The 20727-nt window shown below is 35.6% G+C and overlaps 1 protein-coding gene across 2 annotated transcripts in view; it reads left to right on the top strand.

Annotated features, from left to right (window-relative positions):
• Positions 1–14656, top strand: part of LOC131050173 (conserved oligomeric Golgi complex subunit 7) — a 97446-nt gene extending 82790 nt beyond the window's left edge. For both annotated transcript variants that reach the window (XM_057984358.2, XM_057984357.2), the window contains exons 9-10: positions 13512–13862; positions 13964–14656. In XM_057984358.2, coding sequence (XP_057840341.2) covers positions 13512–13862; positions 13964–14242 — 630 coding nt within the window. In that variant the 3' untranslated portion in view covers positions 14243–14656. The remainder of the gene's footprint in view (positions 1–13511; positions 13863–13963) is intronic.
• Positions 14657–20727: the final 6071 nt, after the last annotated feature.

Below are 20727 nucleotides of genomic sequence, written 5' to 3' on the forward strand. Positions count from 1 at the left end.
TATATGAAGGCTTTGCTGTTTTTGGCATGTCCCTTATGGCTTGCTTTTTGCTGATCTTTACAATGTTATCAAAGTTTAGATGACCCATCCTCTTGTGCCATAGCCAACTCTCATCTTCTTGCCCCATGTAGCAATTTTCACTTTTGACCTTATTAAGAATGTAGAGATTTCCATATGTTTTGTAGGCATCAGCTATTAGTTTTCCATCTTTCATAATTTTGCATCCTTTGGAATGAAATGTAAAGGTGTGCCCTTCGTCACACAACACTCAGTAGATTATACTTTAGTCCTACATATAAAACATCTTTAGTTTTGGTTCTTCCATTGTCTCGATCGAGTGTACCTTTGCCTTTTATGTTTTGTGTAGCATTGTCTCTGAGTTTTACCGTTCCTTCATCCACCTTTTTCAAAGAGAGAAATTTGCTCTTGTCGCTATTCACGTGGATTGAGCATCCATTGCCAACATACCATTGATTTCTCTCATCTTGAGCATGTAGTGCAACTTGTACAAGCATAGAACTTTCCTTGATCTCTTGCTCCTTTTTCCAAACTTTGTTTGGTTCATTCTTCTTCTTGTCATAAACATCTTCTTTCTTATCTTGTCTTGGAGGCTCAGTGAAAGTGCATTTGTAGAACTTAGCCGTGTCCAAAATTGTTATACTTGTAGCATATGATATTATAATCCATTAGAGGAGCAAATGAGTTGAAGTTTCCAAAGTCATTACTTGTGTGCACTCTACATTCCAATGCTCTAATACCATATTGATTGCATGAAAAACAATAGCCATGAAAGGAATAGTTGAACTTGGTAGTGCGTCGCTTTCTTTTAGGGAATGAACATCTAAGATTGGTTCTTTGAGATTGTAAGGCGCTATCCTCCATCTTGCTTGTTTCCTTTTTCTTTTTTCCTTTTTATTCTTGTAACGTCCCCTTTTGGGAATTACCCTAACCTTTACCTGAAGAATATAAAGCAAGATAGATCTTGGTTGAAACCCTGCAATCATTGAAAGAATGGAATACATAATATCGGTTATTATTAGGGTTAGAAAACACATATTCACAATCATCTTAATCATATAATATTTTTTAATTGTTTGGGTTCAACCATAACAGCCTGGATAAGGGAACATGATAGGTGGCGCAAAGTGAGGACACTTGTACCTGCTCTCCCTATGCATGCCACCTTATTCGCCATCTATGATTGAGATCCCTTTGAATCCATTCCAATAATCAACCCTTGTTGAGATTGGTGGGGAAGTCACAATAGGATGTCGGGATACACCTTGCCCCCCTTGGCCTCATGTGGCAAGCCACTAGCCAGCCACCATGAGGTGGTGTACTTAGAAGAGGACCTCATAACAGTTTCTCTCTCCTTGTACTTCTTTACTAACCTTGTTATGGTTGATTGCAATAATTAGACAAATAGATTGAGAGTCTAGACATTTCACATAATTGCCAATATCAATTTATTAAGGATTATTCATTAAATACATCATTATACATATATTATAGCCCATACATCAAGCATACATAACAAACACATATCTATGCATACCACAATTGAATAGTAATGCTACAGCCGACAGTAAACAATGATTTACTGATCTGATCTCTATCTGCCTTATTGCTTATGCACATGTTAGGGGTTGATCTGCTCTTGTGAGTGCTGATGCTTGATTGATCTTTTCCTTGATTTTTCTTTCTTTCTCCTATTCGATGCCCCTTCTCCAATGGGAGACTCTTCTCTTATATCCCTTAGGGACATGTAGGGGTGTGAGTTTACCAAGGGTCTTCTTATTCTTGAATGAAGATGCCTCTTCAAACTGACCGCTGCCTTAACTCAGTTGGCCTAAAAGAAATTTTAATTTAAATATTGCTTTATCCTTAGCCTAGTTAGACATTGTATGATATTCATTTTTCTGCCAATATTTATTTGTTTTCCAGGGCTTAATTGGCGCTCTTCTAATAACCATTATTATTTGTATTTCTAATAGTAGCCGGCTTTACTTGCTAATGCCCAGGTTTTGGCTGTTTGGTGTAGTCACACCTCATTAATCATTGTTAGTGACACATGCTAATGTAGCAATCCTTAATCATTTTCAATTTAGTCGCTGTGGTTGATTTGCATATGGGTCGCTGGTATTTATGGCTTGATACAGTTTAGGAAAGCAGAAAATGGTGAAGTCTTATTATTAAGACCATTTTCTTGAGCGTTGATACCTTCCTTATGGTGGGTGTATGACAATTCTCTTCTTTGCTCACCTTCTTTCTTACTTCCTTGTTGGAACTTTTGAGGGCCGCAACATAATTCTTACTATCCAATTGCTTTGTGGCTTGCGAACTTTCACCATCAAAACCGAAACCTCTTTTGACAAAGGGTGATCTTTGTGAGTTAATAAGTTCTTCTAACATTTCCAAACACTTGTCAAATTTCATGATTCCGTTGAGTTGTTTAGTCTTTTCTAGCTCCTTCCTCATGGAAACAATTTCTGATTCAAGTTTTTCATACTCCGATATTTTTGCCTTTAGCTGCTCTTTCAACACATCTTCAATGCATTGATATTCTTCAACTTAGTCTTTAAGTCCCTAAATGTTTTCTCAGACTTTTCGCTGTCTTCTCAAATTTGATCATTCAACTTTGAATTTCTCAAGTCTTTTAATTTTATCGATAGTGTTGATGTTTTTTTTATGCACCTCAAACATAGAATAAAATACTTAGTATTTTATCCCCTCTTGAGCAAAGGCTCCTCAAGTGCTAAATTTCGTGATAAAATAAGGCAACTCCAAGGTTTCTACAGTCAGGTCTTGGCTTTACATTGTGGATAGACTTGGTGATATATGATGTGATATTGCTGGAATCACAAGGGGAATTACGTTTTGCTTGAACTTTGGAACATGGAAACTAACTTGATTTTGAAAATAAAGATAAAAAGGGAAATGGATTTAGGAAGACTACGCTACTCTTGATAAGATCAATGATGATGATGAATGTTACTTAGATAGACAAATTCCCGCGAACCAAGGTTTGCTTTGCTATGATGACAACACCTACACAAACTTGATGCTGTCTTCTAAGGAAATGGAATATTTTCACATCGCGAATACATCATCCAAATATCCAATGCTAACGCAACTTGAACAAGTATCCACAATAGAACTCAGCACAATGATTAGGTTTGGGATAACTTTATACTGTAGCTGACAATCAGCAAACTACAAAAAGTATTGTTGATGTGTGTTTTCTGACACTTAGAACACAGAATAAAGTATTGAATACTTTGTTGGTGTTGGAAATAAGCCACACCTGGACCAACGATAGACTGGTCCAAGAGGGGCTAGAGCACTCCAATAGCATATGGAAGGTCCTAGGTTTGAGTCCTAGCTGGTCCATGTCTCAACATGGTATCAGAGCCAGGTCCAGGCTAGGAGCCCCAAGCACACGACAGGTGTGGCTTAAGGGGGGGTGTTGGTGTTGGAAATAGGCCACACCCGGACCAACGATACACTGGTCCAAGAGGGGCCAGAGCAATCCAGCAGTGTATGGAAGGTCCTAGGTTCGAGTCCTAGCTGGTCCATGTCTCAACATACTGTACCCTCTCTTGAACAAAATCCTCCCAAATGCTGAGTTAAATGATCACTTGAGATGATTCCAAGATTTATATTGTCAGGTCTTGGCGTGTGGATAGACTCAATGGTTGATGTGATTGCTAGTAATCCAAGGGGACTTACGTAATTGTTCCTAGGAGATGATCACTTCAAAACTAGGAAAATGCCCTATGAGTCCGATTATTCTTTCGAATGATTTTCAATGATGTTTCTTGCTTACTACTTCTAATGACTTATAAAAAAAGCGAAAAAGGAATAAGGTTTGAGAATTCCTAATCTTATTGTAGAATGTAAGAGATGATGAATGACTTAGTGAAACTCAACAATGCTTTGTTCTTCCATGCAATGGACAACTAGGCAGAGCTGGTGCGATCTTCTAAGATAAGCTAATGATATTCAAATTACTACTAATAATCATCAACACCATAAGAGGTATGCATATTGATGAGTGAGAAGCAATCAAGGTTAAGCTTATTTTAAAGGTTCAGACTAACCGTGCGCTACAACTTATAATCAACAAATTGTAAATGGTATGAACATATGAGTTTCATAATGAATCATCCACAATAACTTTCATTCAACTAAAGTAACTTAAGCAAATTTAAATTACTTGAGAAGATATAAAACCATGCAAATACTCCAAGAAAACATATAAAATCTAAGTCACAAGGTTTGAATTTGAGTTCGTGTTCAGCAACAATAAAATTCAGATAAAGTTTGGCAAGGGGAAAAATTCGACATTAAAGTCGCCTTTAATAAATTTAATTTTTTTAAAATTTAAATAATATATCCAAAAAATTATCAAAATAGTTACCATTGGTGAATAGATCTAAAAGCATTATAAAAAGATGACACATTTATAAATCATAATAAAGTTATCAAAGTTGAACCAAAAAATACTAAATTGTATTTTAAAAAACATAAAAATAAAAATATAATATTAATATTGTTAACTTAAAAAATAAAATCAGTAAAATTATTTTTAAAAAACATAAAATAAAAATATATTAATTTTACTTTAAATTTAAAAAATATTAAATATTCTTTAAAAAATATTACATAGTTATTTTTATTTTTATTTTAAAAAATAAAAACTAAAACATAGTAGATTTATATAAATACTAAATTAAAAAAACTTATTTTCAAAATAAAAAAGATTAAATTTCATGTAAAAATCAAATGATTAACAAGTAAATTAAAATGATACTAGATTTAAATAAATCAAATACTATTCTTCTAATAAAAAATTAATATAAATAAAGTATTAGAAGAAACAAATGTGATACAAAATCATTGCTTAAAATTTAATTAAATATAAAAATAAGTTAATGAAATTCTTTAAAAAAAATCCCTAAACTACAAATGAGGCGATGACCTCTTAGGGAGACTTGGAATTGAGCAGAGGTGGTGATGAAGGTTAGCTATGCGGCTTTGTGTAGAGGCCTTCCTATGGTCAAAAACATGCCTTGTTCCATACGTTAATTGCAAACCTTTTTTTTCTCACCCTATGTTCCTCCACCGTCGTGATTGGTGCTTTTCAAATGGAGAGATTTGTTGTGCCCAAGTTGCCAACGAGAGAAAATTCGTTGTCAACAGTCAAATATTGTGCTACATCGAGGTTGAGGCATTATTCATTGAAAAAGCTATTAAAAACCCTAAAACAATGCTTTGCAGAAATATATTTTAATAAAACTATAGTCGCCCTGTTCTGCATGATTTTTTAGACGAATTTTAATGAATTTAAAACCTTTTTTATAAGTTTGCAGAATTTCGAACTTGAAGCCGAAAATTTGGCAAACCCTATGACACAATATAAAATCACCAAGCTCCAATGTCTTATATCAATTTGGCAGCACTATAGCAACAATTCTCCAAAGTCTCTTGTGAGGTACAAATGAAATGAGCTAGCTTATATAGAGCTCCTATTCTCCAAAGATTGATCCATAATCAATGGCCAAGATTAAACCACCTAAGCCCTAATGAGGGTTTACAAAAAATCATAAAACACCATGCATTAAAAATGGAATATTCTCCTCATTAAAAACCATGAGGAGCGAGAGCCAATGAGAAAAATTAGATGACACCTTATCATCTAACAAACTATCTTGTAGAATTCGATTTCCCTTGTCTCTTTCTTTGGTTCCATGTGCAATGAATTTGGTCATGATTAATTCAAGCTCATCCATGGCGATACTCAAAAAGGCATCAAGCTGCAATTCTATCACGTCCAATTCTTTTGTGCATGCTTCGAAGATCTTTTCCCACTTTGCTTGCTGTCTCTAGAGATGATTCATGAAAATCATGAAGGAAAGGATTTCATTGAACTGATTTTCTTTGATGGACTCTAACCCCTGAAAATAGGTGGCTTTCATCTTCTCCTTCAATTCTGTTAAGTTCAAACCATCATCCTCACTTATTTCTTGGCCTAATAGTTCCTCCAAGGATGTAAGGATCTTTGATTGTATCCTTCTATCTTTTCAAATTCTCCTTTCGCTCTATCAAGTGTTGCCTTAGTCATCATCAAGGAACTATACCAATGGTTGAAATCATAAATATTTCCTTCTTTAACCACACTTTCTTGTATTGATGTTTGCATAGGAATCCCCTTCAACACCTTGAGACGAGGAATTGTCTTATCTTGTGCCATCGGAAGGTCTTCCCACTGAATTTCCATACTTTGGACTCTCCCTTCAAACAATACTATGTCATCATATATTTGAACAATTCCTTGTAGAAACTCTTCCGCTTGCCTTGAGGTATTTTCCATCCACTTCCTCACTTCTTGATTTGTGCTTCTCACGACTTCAAGACTTTCAAATGATTCCTGCGGAATGGAAATAGGTGGGACAAACATATCATCTTCTTGCCTCACTGATTTCATTAACTGTTGTATGAACTCCTTCAATCTCATATTTTCGGCTTCCAAATTATCTTTCTTCTCTTTTGTTTTGTTGAGTCTTTGCTGGATTGTCATGACAAAATCATTTAACTCTTGGAATTCTTGCTCTTTTGTTGTAGGTCCAAGGTCAAGTGTTTTAACCACATAGTCCATTGGAGTGATCTCCTCTCTTGGCTTATCAACCATGGGGATTGCCACATGTAGAATGTGTGATCTTGAGTTGTCTCTTGTGATGTGGGAGAACTTCTTTGCCTTCTTTTGCTCCTTAGCTTTGTCATTCTTGCAAAGAAATCATCTATGTCCTCAATGGGTTGAACTTCCTAGACTACCTTCTTACTCATTCTTTCCTTCAACCAATCAGGTGCTATGGATAACTCCATTCCATCCTCTAGCTAGCTATCCTCATTGATTCCTCTCAAGGCCGAAATGGTGATTTCATCCTGTCCTTCATTTGTATTTGGGCTAGGATTTCCCAAATCTTCTACTACAATTGTCTCTTCTACTTCAAGATGATCCAAAATCGGAGATGCTCTATCCTAAGAAGGCGTTCGTTGCTCTTGATTCATTTCGAGTTCTCTAACTGATGAGGTGTTCATAATTGATTGAGTAGCATTTGTTCTTGACTTCTTACACCAAGATTCCACACTAGCAACCTACTTTCCCAAAATTCCCTCTACTTGAGGACTTTCATTAGTATCCTTCCTTTTTCTGGAAACTCAAACTTCTCCTTCACTATTCCTTTCTTCATTACTTTTCATTGTTTCATCTTCATTGGAAGAAGACTCCTCATCATCTATCTTGCAATATGTAAGTGATACACCTTGATTTCTCAACTTGTCAATTTGTTGATCTATCCACCATCTTGAATTATCGATCACATCCTTCATCAATGTGTTTATATCTGTTAGCTTAGGTTGTGACCAAGTTGGTGCTAAGATAGGCTTATCCTTTTCTTGCTCGTATTGAGGCAATACATACTCCATTATTTTTCACTTGATCAAGAACTGGGAAAATATTGCATCTTTGAATGAAATCAATTGACATCCTGGACCACAACTTTTTTCTAACTACAAATTCATTTGTGAGTTTAGCCCAATAATCCTCTATGTCGACTCTATGCTTGTATCTTTTCCTTTCCACTTTGTGAATCCTATGATAGGGATCAAAGCACGATCTAATCTCGTATATATCAAGTTGGTAAAATTGCAACTCTGTATTGGTTGTCTTGGCTTCTTGGGCTGTAGGACATGCCTCTACCATCTTACCAACTAAGATAGGAAAGGATATTCCAGGTTGATGCTTCCCCTTTTGAATGAAATCAAACTTGGTTGATTGCCTCACCACCTCAAGTAGCACCATCTTGTTAGTCGGGTATCTAGGAAGCTTGTACGGATGATATGTGCACCCCTGGATTCTTATGTATTTGAAAGTTGGAAACTGGATGAACCACGAACCAAACTTCTCTACTAGAGCTGTAGCCTCCTTTGATAACCTGTTGTGTGTTCCACCTTGTAGTAAACGAGTGAGACACATCGAGAATGCATTGTTTACTCTTCTATAATGCTCTTTCGCATGCAATTGCAAGTGTGGATAGTAGTTGTACACCTTGAGTTGACCTCTCTTAAGTCCTACTTCTGCTTTACGTATCAATCCTTTATATCTTATGTTCCTGGCCAACATCTATATCACATAAGAACTCAAGTAGAATACTCTTGTTCTTTCTAGGTTCCTCAACTGTACACCTAGGTTGTCGCTAATCATCTTAGCCCAATTTATCATCTTCAAACCTAGAGAAATCTCTTCTATATAGTAGAACATCCACATTTCAAACACTGCTCCTTGTGGGCTGCCCATGATTCTGTTTAGCATGAACACCATATTGCTGTGGTCTCTTCAATCTGCTCCTCAAGTCTGAAGTAACAAAGCCCATATATCTTCCAGGTGCTTTTTCAAATAATGCCATTGATTCTTGCTTTGTTATGTTCAACATCCCATCATAATGAGGAATGCCAAAGGTCTCCCTGATTGCTTCTTCCGAGAGGAATTTCCGAGAGGAATGCAAGGACTACTCCATTAGGTGCCACTATCGTCCATGTTTTAGGATCATAATGTCTTGCACATTCAACCATCAACTCATTGCATTGAACTGCTGGCAAGAAACTGGCGGCTTGGTAGATTCCATTCTTAAACATGTTGCTTGCCAATGTGGATGGCATTTGATCTTGGGTGCCGAACATTTTCCTCTTGAGCTTGACTAGATCCAGTTGTTCCAAGTTGGTATCCTCAACTTTCCTTGATCTTGATGAAATTTGTGACTCCGGGAAGAAACGTCTAAGCACGGTCTTCATCTGAATCTTCCTCACACTACCTTTGGTCTTCGATCTCGACATGTTCCTGTATGAAGGTCAAAGTCAAAAACTTGGTTTTAAAACGAATAATGATTAAGAAAATGCTCAAAGTTATCAATTCCAGAATTGCTCGAGTTTTGATCTCTACTTATAAAATCTAAAATAAAATCAGAATTTCACATTTTAAATGACAATTCCAGGAATGGAATTATGCACTTGACAATATTTGAAAATGAAATTCCTCACAAATTAATCCAAAATCAGGCATTCCATACTTGATAAAGTTCTGATTTTAAATCTGAATGATGGAATTAGGCTCTAAAATTCAGTTGCTCTGCCTAGCAAGAAACGATTTGGGCTTTGATCTTTGATCAGCCCTCTCCTTCCTTTCAATGATTTGATTTCAACTTCGCATCTCAATGCTGGAAAATTTGATTGAATTTTGAATTTCCTCTTTGCTGGCTGCGATTTTGAGAAGATCTTCTCCCTTGATGCAAATTTGAAATGCTCTTCTTTAAAGCGAATTTGCTTAGCAGATTTTGAATTGTTTTTGGATGAGTAGCGCTTTCCTCATTTTATATGCCTCACAACATGAGTCACACCCTTTCAATCGTTTCCTTCCAGCCGACTTTGTCTTAAAAAACTTTTTTATTTTGCAAATAAATTTCGCATTCCTCCTTATCAAGTCGGCATTCTCCTTCCATGCAATTTTGAAATCAAATAATGTGTAGTGCTTAAGTTTGAATTATAAGTGAAAGGGTGAAAATTCGATTGGGAGAAGGAAGATTTTGTTTTCATGCCTTAGAATTATACCCTCTTCCATTCATCGTTCAACTTAGCAAGGATGGAAATTTGTCATGTAGGAGGGAGTGGAAAATCGACCCCTAAGAGGAAGATTTTGCTTCCTTGTTTTTTGATCGACCTTGTTCCATTTTTGATTTGCATTGCTCATCATTTGCTTGAAGAGTGGAAATTCGACCCCTAGAAGGCAGGAGTGGAAATTTGCAAGGTAGAAGGAAGATTAGTTTTTGTTTGTTTTTCCAACTTCTTTGTTCTATTTTACTAGCAAAATTTGCCTAGAATGAAATTCAATCTCTAGGAGGAAGATATCTCCTTTACTTCCCTTCAATTCTTGATAATTCGCTCTACTTGCAAAGGGTGGAAAATCAACTAACACAAGGGGTGGAAATTCGCACCCCACAAGGAAGATTTCTACCTTCACCAAATTTTGCCTTGAAAATTTCCTTTCAGAGTGGAAAATTGATCTCCACTAGGAAGATTTCATTCCTTCATATTTTGCACTCAGTTTCCAGGAGTGGAAATTCGACATGTAGAAGGAAGATTTCCAATTTTTTAAATTTTCTTGAAACAACTTCATCGCTTAACACTTCATTTTATCTCCAAAAATGTGGAAAATCGACACCAAAAGGGAAATTTCCAACTCGCTCACCTTGACCTCTTCCTAGCAAATATAATTATTAATTTAGTATTATTGCAAACAATATTTAAATCACAAATAAAATGATCGTAATAAGTTTAAAATTGTATCTCAAAATAACTTGATAATTATATAAAACTAACTACTGCAATTTCTTTTTGCTAGAGTCTATTTTGCACTTCTAAATCAAAAATGTATTTAAAATAGAGGGAAAGAATTAGGGTTATGACACATTTACAAGAACAGTCACGTTCCCCATTTACAAGTTTTCAAACCCAATTATACTATCTTCACAGTTGCAGATAACTACGTCCATTTTTGAAATAATGACAGCAGCGACTGCCATAGTCCCTTGGCAACAGATCTAACTGCTATTCAATAAAGACAGCTAGAAATCTTCACCTACTTACACCATTCTAAGTGTTTAACCTGTTTATAGAAGTTCCAGAGAAGAATGTTAAAAAATATTGTAGATCTAATGCTTATATAACAAAAACCAAACTAATTTGTTGTGATATCACCAGTGATATATTGCTAACAATATTGTGAAATAGTGGGGAAAATTTTGGTCACAGTTGCAGTCAAAGATATCTGCTTTTATGGTTTGAGGTAGAAGATAAAACAAAGTTCTTTTTGTGACTCTCTTTTATATTACATCATTTTTGCTTGATATTTCCTGTGCAAGAGATTCAGTACAAAATGTGTTTTATATTGGAATTTCATTTTTGTGATGGTTCAACAACCACCATCAATGCTTTTGGTAAAATTTATGTGAAAGTCAATTGTATGCTACATTCTATACTCGACGAATAAAATTTCACTTGTGGATGATTACAACTTTTCTGTACACTTGATTTATGAGGATGCCATATTTCTGTGCCATATGTTTACTGCATTTAGCGGTATCTTTTCTTTCCATGTTTTTCTTTTGTATTGACTATGGATTGTATTGCACCCAAAATATGATCTTTGCCCTATTGTGTGTCTGCTAAGTTGGTAACTTGTAATGAGGTGCATGACTAGACACTTTTTTATCAAATGCCTGGTTACAAGTGTATTGTAATAAAGAATACTGCATTGAATATAGTGGTCTCTTCAATGTTGGACCTCATTACACACATAAGTCTATACAGTAAAGATTATAATAGATCTATGGTTGTTTTACATCTATCAAAAATTGCTTCAGTTTTGACTACTGGTTCCCTTCTTTAGTTCTTGATAATTTTGTTTGTATAAGACATTCTTTTAATTCCAGAACAGAACAAAAGATGCAAAATACCTGCAGTCTTATCCATTTGTTGGACTTAGAGCGTATGCTACCTATTCAGCTTGTACTTCTTCTTTGTCTCTCTTTCCAATAATTTTAATTGTTTTCTATAAGGATGTGATTTTATGTTGGATTGCCTGCTTCTGGTTGATTTGTGCAATGAAGTAGAAACAAGTGCTAGAGTGGTACATACATATTATAACCATGATTGGTCCATTTTAAGAATTGAAATTTCTTCTTATCATTGCACATGATATTTTCATTTGTGGTTCTTTTTACTCATTGATGGTAGTGAATGGTGCTATCTTGGATAAGATATGATTAGGTTGCATTAGACTAGCAATCTACAGGATCTACTCATGTGTGCAGCTGTTTTTATTTATCAACAATTAAAGTTCACAAGTAACATTATATTATCGTTACAAATTAGTAATCAATTGAGAATAAAAGAATTTTATCATTGTAAAAATAGTTCTTTCCTATGTTACAAGGGGACCTGTATCCCACCGTCTCCTTAAACCCTATAGATCTGGGACACACGGACAGCAGAGGACATCCCCTGTCCTTGAGATTTTTGGGGATTTGTACCTGAAACTCATGTTCTAGATGCCCTACAAGTCAGGATATCTGGCCATGCCTGAGACATCTGTGATGTTCCTTGATCCTCTTGGGCTGTCCAGACGTCCCCATTTTCTTTTTATTTTGGTTCAAAAGAAGTAGTGATTCTTTTTTGGTAAAACAAAAAAATGTCTATTGCTGAAAATGTGAATTTTTTCTGCACCATCTGTAATGAACTTATTATGTATCCTTTATTTTGTAATTTAATACAGGGAGCTACCCCCTACAGTAGCATTTGCCTAAAAACAACAAGTGTGATTTTTTTTAATTTTTATTGCTGCTATACTTGGATAAATGAACATTTAACATTGAATAGTGAATTCGATGCATTATACAGTCATCTAAACTTGAATCCTAATGTCATGTATAGCGAAACTTGTAAAAATCTCTCTCTCTCTCTCTCTCTCTCTCTCTCTCTCTCTCTCTCTCTCTTCATATATATTGCAATTTTTTAAAAGCAAAAAGAATCTTTATCTATCCATCTATCTAGCTATAAAATATATATCATCAAACACAGATTCTTTCTGTTTTAAAAAGATATAACTGATTAAGATAACTAATTGTTGTTTGGGGGATACATTGTAATATATAGCCAATTTTACTGGAAGATATGTGGAGGGCTTCCTCAGGTATGGTGCTTTTCTTACAAACACATCTCCTGTTCATGTTTATGGGTTTGTAAGCTCAGTTTAAACAGCATATACTTATAAGGTAATGCCCCTTATATTAAACTAGCACAGACCCAAACAAACATGGGTTTGATAAATTTCATCGGAAAGGTTTTACTTCCAATGGCTTTGCTCCCACGGTGATTGCCATTTTGAGTTCTTGGCATTCCTTGTGCCCCACTTTTCCGATCCCTTCAAACTCCTCCCTTCTAGCATCCAGTGGGCAACTAAAGTCTCCTTGTTGCCAACAGAGTTGGGTATAGATGAATTATACTAGATGATGGGATTTTGGTGTTCTGTGAGGGGAGGATAGAAATCAGAAAATATGTCAAATTTCTAAATTAACTGGATATTCTGTTGGGTATAGAGTACTGTTGCATCTTCTTAAGATTTTTACCATTCAGTGATACCAAAATGTTGTTTTGTATTCCTTATCTCGTATTGCATTTTCCATTTTAGTACCAACCAAATGACAATTTTATTTTTCTACATTTAGTACCATCCAGCTATAATTATTTTATTTCTCTTTCAACATTGAATGTTGTTTTTACTTAAACTGCTCATAAGATCCAACTTTTATGAGCTATTATTGCACTATCATTCTTAATTATTAAATGTGTGGTAAATTAGATAAGGTTGTGATGATACTTAACCTCTGTTTGTGCAGGCAAAGGATCCTCGATTTCATGCTCTTCCACATACATCTCAAAGGGTTGGAGCATTCTCAGATGCTGTCAATGAACTTGTGTATGAGGTTTTAATATTAAAAATTCGTCACAGGCTGAAGGATGTCTCTAGAATGGCAATCTGGACATCAGTTGAAGAAGAAAATGCTTTTGCTTTACCCAGTTTTAGTGCCTATCCACAACCATACATTACAAGCATTGGTGAATATCTTCTTACTTTACCTCAACAACTGGAGCCTCTAGCATTGGGTAGCGGAACAACAGGATTGAATGCTAATGCTGATGCAAACACTGATGAAGCCCAATTTTTTGCTACTGAGTGGATGTTTAAGGTAAATTTGGGGGTATTCTTTTGTCAATTTTCTACAATTTTTTTAGTTGTTTCTGTTATCTCACTGCTTACTAATTGAAATCATGCTGCAATTTATAAAAGGTTGCCGAAGGGGCTACAGCACTGTACATTGAGCAGTTGCGAGGCATTCAGTCAATAAGTGATCGTGGTGCACAACAGCTATCAGCAGATATTGAATATCTTTGCAATGTGTTGTCTGCTCTTTCCAAGCCGACTCCTCCAGTTTTAGCTACTTTTCATAGCTGTCTCGCTACCTCTCGAGAACAACTCCGGGAACTTGTAAAATCAGATGCTTTAGGACAGCTTGACATACCAACTGCTCGGCTTGTCTGTAAAATGCGCCATGTTGCATTGGATTAAGGTTGCCTTTTTTGACTGGGTCCTCTTGTTCATCACATGGACTGACAACCTCAAATAAGAATGCATAAAATGAATGGAAATAATGTTTTTGGACTGTAGGGAAGTAGATGATATTTTTTTAAATTTTTTTTATTTCGATAGGTAAGAGAAGTTTGGGACCTAAGACATGCTACCAGATTCAACATCTTTCTAATTATGTTCTTATTAGCCGGTGTCATGCTGTTAAATGAACAGTTGTTTGAGTATTCAAGCAATGCAACCATATTCTGTTGTGTCCTAAAATGATTGGATTCATTTTTTGATTACCTATATGTCTGCATTTTTGGCCAGTTGCCTTGGAAACAACTAAAATGTATATTGTTTTCCTCTGGAAGCAACACAATATATCTCTTCAGATTGCCTTTGTATTTTTAATTGCTTGAGAATATTATATGATTTGGGTCAATTTTTTGCTTGTGCACATGTAATCGGTATATCACCTTTTGATTATTAATTTATTAGTTGACTCAGGTCTACTTTTGTGAGTGGCCATGTAAACTACATTTCATGGCACCTTTTATAGAAGCTAACCACTAACAAGAGGAAATAGCTAACCACTAACAAGAGGAAATATCTGCTAAAGAAACATTGTAGTATGTGGATTTGGTTACATTTGTTCTACTTCTATACTGGGAATATTTAAATATGCCATTGCAAGCTGGTCTTTAAATATCAAACTTAGAGAAAACTAGTTTTATCTCCACCTTGACAACAATTTACCTGATACCTGCCCATGCCCATTCATCACCTTTTCTGCAAGCCAAGAGAAGCCAAACTCCACCTCAGCTTTCTAGCAGTACTAGTTTAGTAAACATACCTACACAGTTTTTTGGTGTATGAACTTGCTCAAGGGTTACTCAATCTCCATCAATAACTAGTCCTATAAAATGATACTTAATTTCAATATGCTTGGTTCTACTGTAATAAGATGGATTTTTAGTCAAATGGATAGCACTTTGACTATCATAAAATACAAGCACTTTGTCCTACACTTTTTGAGACTCACCCAAAAAACCCTTCAACCAAATTGTCTCTTTACATGCATTTGAGACAGCTATATACTCTGCCTGAGTTGTGGAAAGCTTTGACATCCAACAAATAGCTCTTCTTGCAAGAGTAAAGGCATAATTTGAAGTACATCTCTTTTTATCCAAATCACATGCAAAATCTGAATCAACACAACCACACACTGAATCACTGCAACTATTATAGGTTGTACAATAATCGCTTGTGCTTCTAAGATACCAAAACACCTATTTCACTGCTACCTAATGCTCTTTACTTGAACTTGCCATGCATCTACTGACAACACCAACTGTATGTGAAATATCCGGTCTTGTACATGGCATCACATACATTAAACTTCTTACCACATTAATAATGGTACATGAGACATATAATCATTTTCTTCATTATTACTAGGACATAATTTGAAGAAAGCCTAAAATGGGAAGCTAAAGGGATATTTACCTGTTTCACATTTTGCATATGAAATCTTATGAGGATCTTTTCCACATATTTCTGTTGTGACAACCAAAGCTTACCATGTGCCATGTCTATATGTATTTCTATGCCCAAAATTTGTTTTGTTATCTCAGATCCTTCATATTAAATATCCTAACTAACTAAGCTTTAACTTGCTAATTTTAGCCATGATTTTGCTTGTTACAAGCATATCATCAACATAAAACACCAAGATAGTGAATAAACCATTCTTCAAACTTTTGAAGTAAATACTATGGTCGTACTCACTTCTTGTAAAGTTTTGTCTCACCATGAAGGAATCAAATTTCATGTACCATTATCTAGGTGACTGCTTCGGGCTATACAATGACTTCATGAGTTGGCAAACAAATTTTCTATTGTGGTCTTGAACAAACCCTTCTAGTTGTTCTATATGTATCTCCTTATCCAAACTGCATCTAAATTTTTTGTTTTAATATCTAGCTGCTCTAACTCAGGACCAAGTAATTCAACTATGCTAATATAACTCGAATAGAAACAAACTAGCAATTGGTAAAAAATTCATGAAAATCAATACCTTGCAAGAAAATCCTTTTATCACCAATCTTTCTTTGTTCCTTTCAATTTTTGCCATCAATACCTTTCTTTAGTTTGTAGACCCACTTGCAACTAACAACTTTCCTACCCTTCATAAGTTCTAACTAGTGCCATGTTTTATTCTTCTTCAAGGCAACCGTTTTTTCTTTCATTGTTATTTACCATTTTAGCACTTTTAGTGCCATTTGTTGCTTCTTGATAACAATTTGGTTCCCCATCATTAGATATCAAATAGATGAAGCAAAATCATCATACCTTTAAGAAGGATTTCTGACTCGTATAGATGTGTTTGGAAATGGTTTTGGTATTTCCATATTTTCTTGTTTATGTTTTGCATCCACATCTTCAGCTTTTACAAAGCTTCTTCTTGTTCCTTATTTTTTATAGATGGACGTTTTCCAACTGAACTTGCTGATATTGTGGTGCTTGTTCTTATTTCATATCAACTTCTACAATGTCTAATTTTATTAGAGAAGATTCATCAAATACTATATCTATGCTAATGATGATTTTGTCAGTAGTAGGGTCCCACAATTTGTATCTTTTAATTCCATCATTGTAACCATCAAAAATATATTTTATTTACAACATCAATCCTTAGAATTAAAACCATATTAATCACAACCAAAAAATTTCAAATTTGAATAATCATAAGAATGACTTGTCCATACTTCTTTGGGAATCTTACAATTGCAACTGGTGGTGATTAGTTTACCAGATAGCATGATGTATTAACTACTTCTATCCACAACTTTTGCTCCAACTTGATATTATTGAACATGCTCCTTGCTCTCTCTAGAAGAGTCCTATTCATGTATTCAACAACACCATTTTGCAAAGGTGTGTAAAATTTAGTTTTGTGGCTTTTGATCCCAACTTCCTTCAATAATTTTCACATTCCGATACGAACTCACCTCCATTATCCGTTTTTAAACAATTAATTGATCCATTAGTACTCTTTTCAACCAAAATTTTACACTGAACACATTAACTTTATTTTTAAAAACAAAGACCCATACCTTTCTAGAGTAATCATCTATAAATGTCATAAAAGATGATACACCCCCAAAAGAAATTGTAGGGGATAGTCCCCAAACATCTGAATAAATATAGTCTAGAACACCCTTGTATGACTATCAGTTTTAAACTTCTCTCTACATTGCTTCTTAAAGACGCAACGTTTACAAAATTCAAGTTTAAAGATTTTAAATCTGGAAGTAACTTATGATTTATTAGCACCTTTAGTCTTTTTTCATTCATATGACCCATTGCTGGTGTCATACACAAGTAGATTCATTTGCTTCCTTAGATATTGTTGATCTCTGATATGAGTATGTGGGACTGCGATCTATGAAACAACCTCGACTTTTAGAGAAGCCGACTCTTCTAATCTTTGGTGGAAAGAAAAGGGAGAAATGCTTTTAGAGGAAACAAAAATTAACTTAGATCCTAGTCTAACGTGATGCGTCAAAGTTTAAACCAACTTATCATTCCTTATAGCATAAAGTAACTCATATTGGTTAGATGAATTCATGGAAACTTTAAAAGAGCAAACACATGATTTAAAAAGCTAGATTATAATGCAACATTAAGAATTAAAAAAGCTTGAAACTAAGAAAACACAAAACAAATATTCCTAGATGAACACGCACCACATACTCTCCATTATTGGTGGCATAACAAATTACAAAAGGCCAATAAGGCACAATTTTAAACTATTCAAATCCCTTCGCGAGAAGCATCCACTAAGGCTTGTTGGGAAAATATTGCTCCTATTTACTTAGCAAAATTAAAAAGATCCCGAAGCCCCATTACAAAGAAAACAATCATTTTATAGACCCGATGAATCTCTAGTCATGGTGGAAATTATAAGCACAACTGAAACTTGTTGGAGGTGTTGTTGATCTTGAATGAGATTGACAGGCATGCAACCTGTTCCGTTGACTTGAACTAGTAGTTGCTCTCCCCCTGATGGTGGCATGCGTCAGATAAAAGTTGTGGCAAAAAAGAATCAATTGTGCACCTTAGAAAATATTTCAGATCATCATTTGCTCTAAGGAGCCTTGTGCTACAATGTGTTTCACTATGCTTCCTTCTGTGCTATTCCTACTTGTCAGTTCCTTTGCTCATTGCGACCAATTGCGCAACTTTAAAATGTACCATCCGCAAGCAGCTTCCAGAACTCCCACCCTTGTGACAAACAACATATTGCGAAATGAACCTTTTACAAAAGCTTTCTTCTCTTTTGCTTTTATCGCTAGTGCGTGAAGTTGCCATGTGGCTCGCTAGTGCTTCATGAAGGAAGATCGAACATCTTAATGAAAAGAACATGCGCCCAAGCAACGCGTGACTCACTTTAAAAAATAGCTTTTACTTAGCTAATTCTAATAGGTACCCACCTTGTTGCAATATTTGCATTGTTTCTATCAATGCCTTCAACATTGATCCACAAAATGTAGAAGTTATCTACAGATGTAACAACTCATAGGGAACCTCCACTGTGGATGTTGGACCCAAAATATCTGGTTTTGTATTAGAAGACATAAGGGCAAAAGGGAACACTGATCAAAATGGCATCTTGGAAACTATAGTTTTATAAGGGCAAGCTGTAGGGATGACTAGTCGACTTCAAAAAGTTGAGCTTTCTTTCTTAGGGCTTCAAATATGTAGTCCAAATTGATAATCTCCTTGAAGGAGAAGCTGTTCAAACTGTGGACCATGTCTTGCATCTGGTATTCAAGCTATGCGAGTGGATGTAGGATTGTCTTTACTTGTATGCTTGGTGCTTGGCTAAGGCCTTGAAAGACACTCATCCTTCTATTTATTTTTGAGCAACTCTCTGATTTGAATCTCCAAAAGTATTGTATTATCTGCACGGAAAGGAGGCCTAATTGGATCAACTGTTCGATGTGTCCATTTCTTTCACCACACGCTCCAATGCATCCAAGTTGGCCTTATTTTTCGAGGCCATTTTGTTGTAGCTTAAGGATTCATTCACTTTGGTGACTGCTTGCCTTCTATTGCTCACACTAGCTGCTTACAAGGTCTCATAAAAAAACAATGTATAATTTTTTCACAAGCAATTGGGAGTTGGCGATCTGCGCGCAACAAAGGAGAGAGTTTGGTTCACTGCCATGCTAACCTCAATTCTCAAGGATTGAGAATCCAAGATGAACTTGAGTGTGGGCTTCAAGATGGAGGCCATTTGCTTGATCCACTTCTAGAAAGAAGAATAGAGTTATTGTAGCATCAAGAGGCAATTTAGAACATGGGTGCTCCTTACCAATTCTTGCTTTAGCTACGCAATTTCCTGATCCTTTGCCTGTAGCTCTTGTTGTAACTATTGTTGTTGATCCTTAGCTTCACCCACTCTTATGCACTTGAGTAATTTCATTCACTCTTTCTTGTAGCTTTTGATCAGCAACCTCCTCCTTCTTTGACTCTTCAACCTGAGCTCTAACTTCTATAATCTCTTTTTGCAACTTGACTCTTTGATCTTGCTCAAGCTTTAGAGCCTCCTTTGTGAGTCAGCCTTGGAGATTTTCTTTCAGCTTGGTGATATCAGAATCTTTGACCTTGTTCTTTGCAGTGAGGCAGGCCATGGTACTCTTGACCTGCATGACCTCCTTTTTCTTCTTTAGGCACTAACTAGTATTGAGAAATTCTGTTATTACAAATTTATGAGTCTTCTATTAATTCAACCTTGTCTTGAGGCCTTTCTTGACTAAGGTTCAAACCAACGACATGAATTGAGAAATCCTCCGACTTCATATGCTCTTTGAGGCTTTATTATTGTGGGCATTATATGCAGAATCACAAGTGAAAACTGAACTGGCTCATACAAGAACCTCATCCAAGACATGACCATGGATTTATTTGATTTTCGTCTTTGTTTCTCAAGGCAAGTCTCACGGGCCTTCCTTGTGGTCTCCATTTACTGGTGGAATTGAGTTGGTGACTGGATAAATTCTTTCCCAAAGGAAGATCCTTGTGGCAATCTGTAGGGAATGGTCACTTGTTGCTACAAAGCAACTAACTTTTTTTCCATGGGTATAGGGGAGTGAATAGTAAGAATGGTTGGAGAGAATGGAGGTAGATTGTGAAGTGGAAGGGCTGGTCATTGTGCTACAAGTGTGGAAGATATATCAAAGGTCTATCAATGTAGGGGCCAAAAAACATTCACGAAACTCATAGTAATCTCGCATTACTGAAAGGCATTCATAAAACTCATAGTAATTTCGCATTACTGAAAGAATATGAGTTCACATAGATATAGGAACAATTCTATGTAGGTATGTGGACGTCTCTGTTGCATTCAAGGCTATATGTTGTGCAAAGAACTTAGAATTTTAAAATAACATTAGATGCAACAAGAAAGATGAATA

Source organism: Cryptomeria japonica, chromosome 1 (assembly GCF_030272615.1).
Source record: "Cryptomeria japonica chromosome 1, Sugi_1.0, whole genome shotgun sequence".
Classification (NCBI taxonomy): domain Eukaryota; kingdom Viridiplantae; phylum Streptophyta; class Pinopsida; order Cupressales; family Cupressaceae; genus Cryptomeria; species Cryptomeria japonica.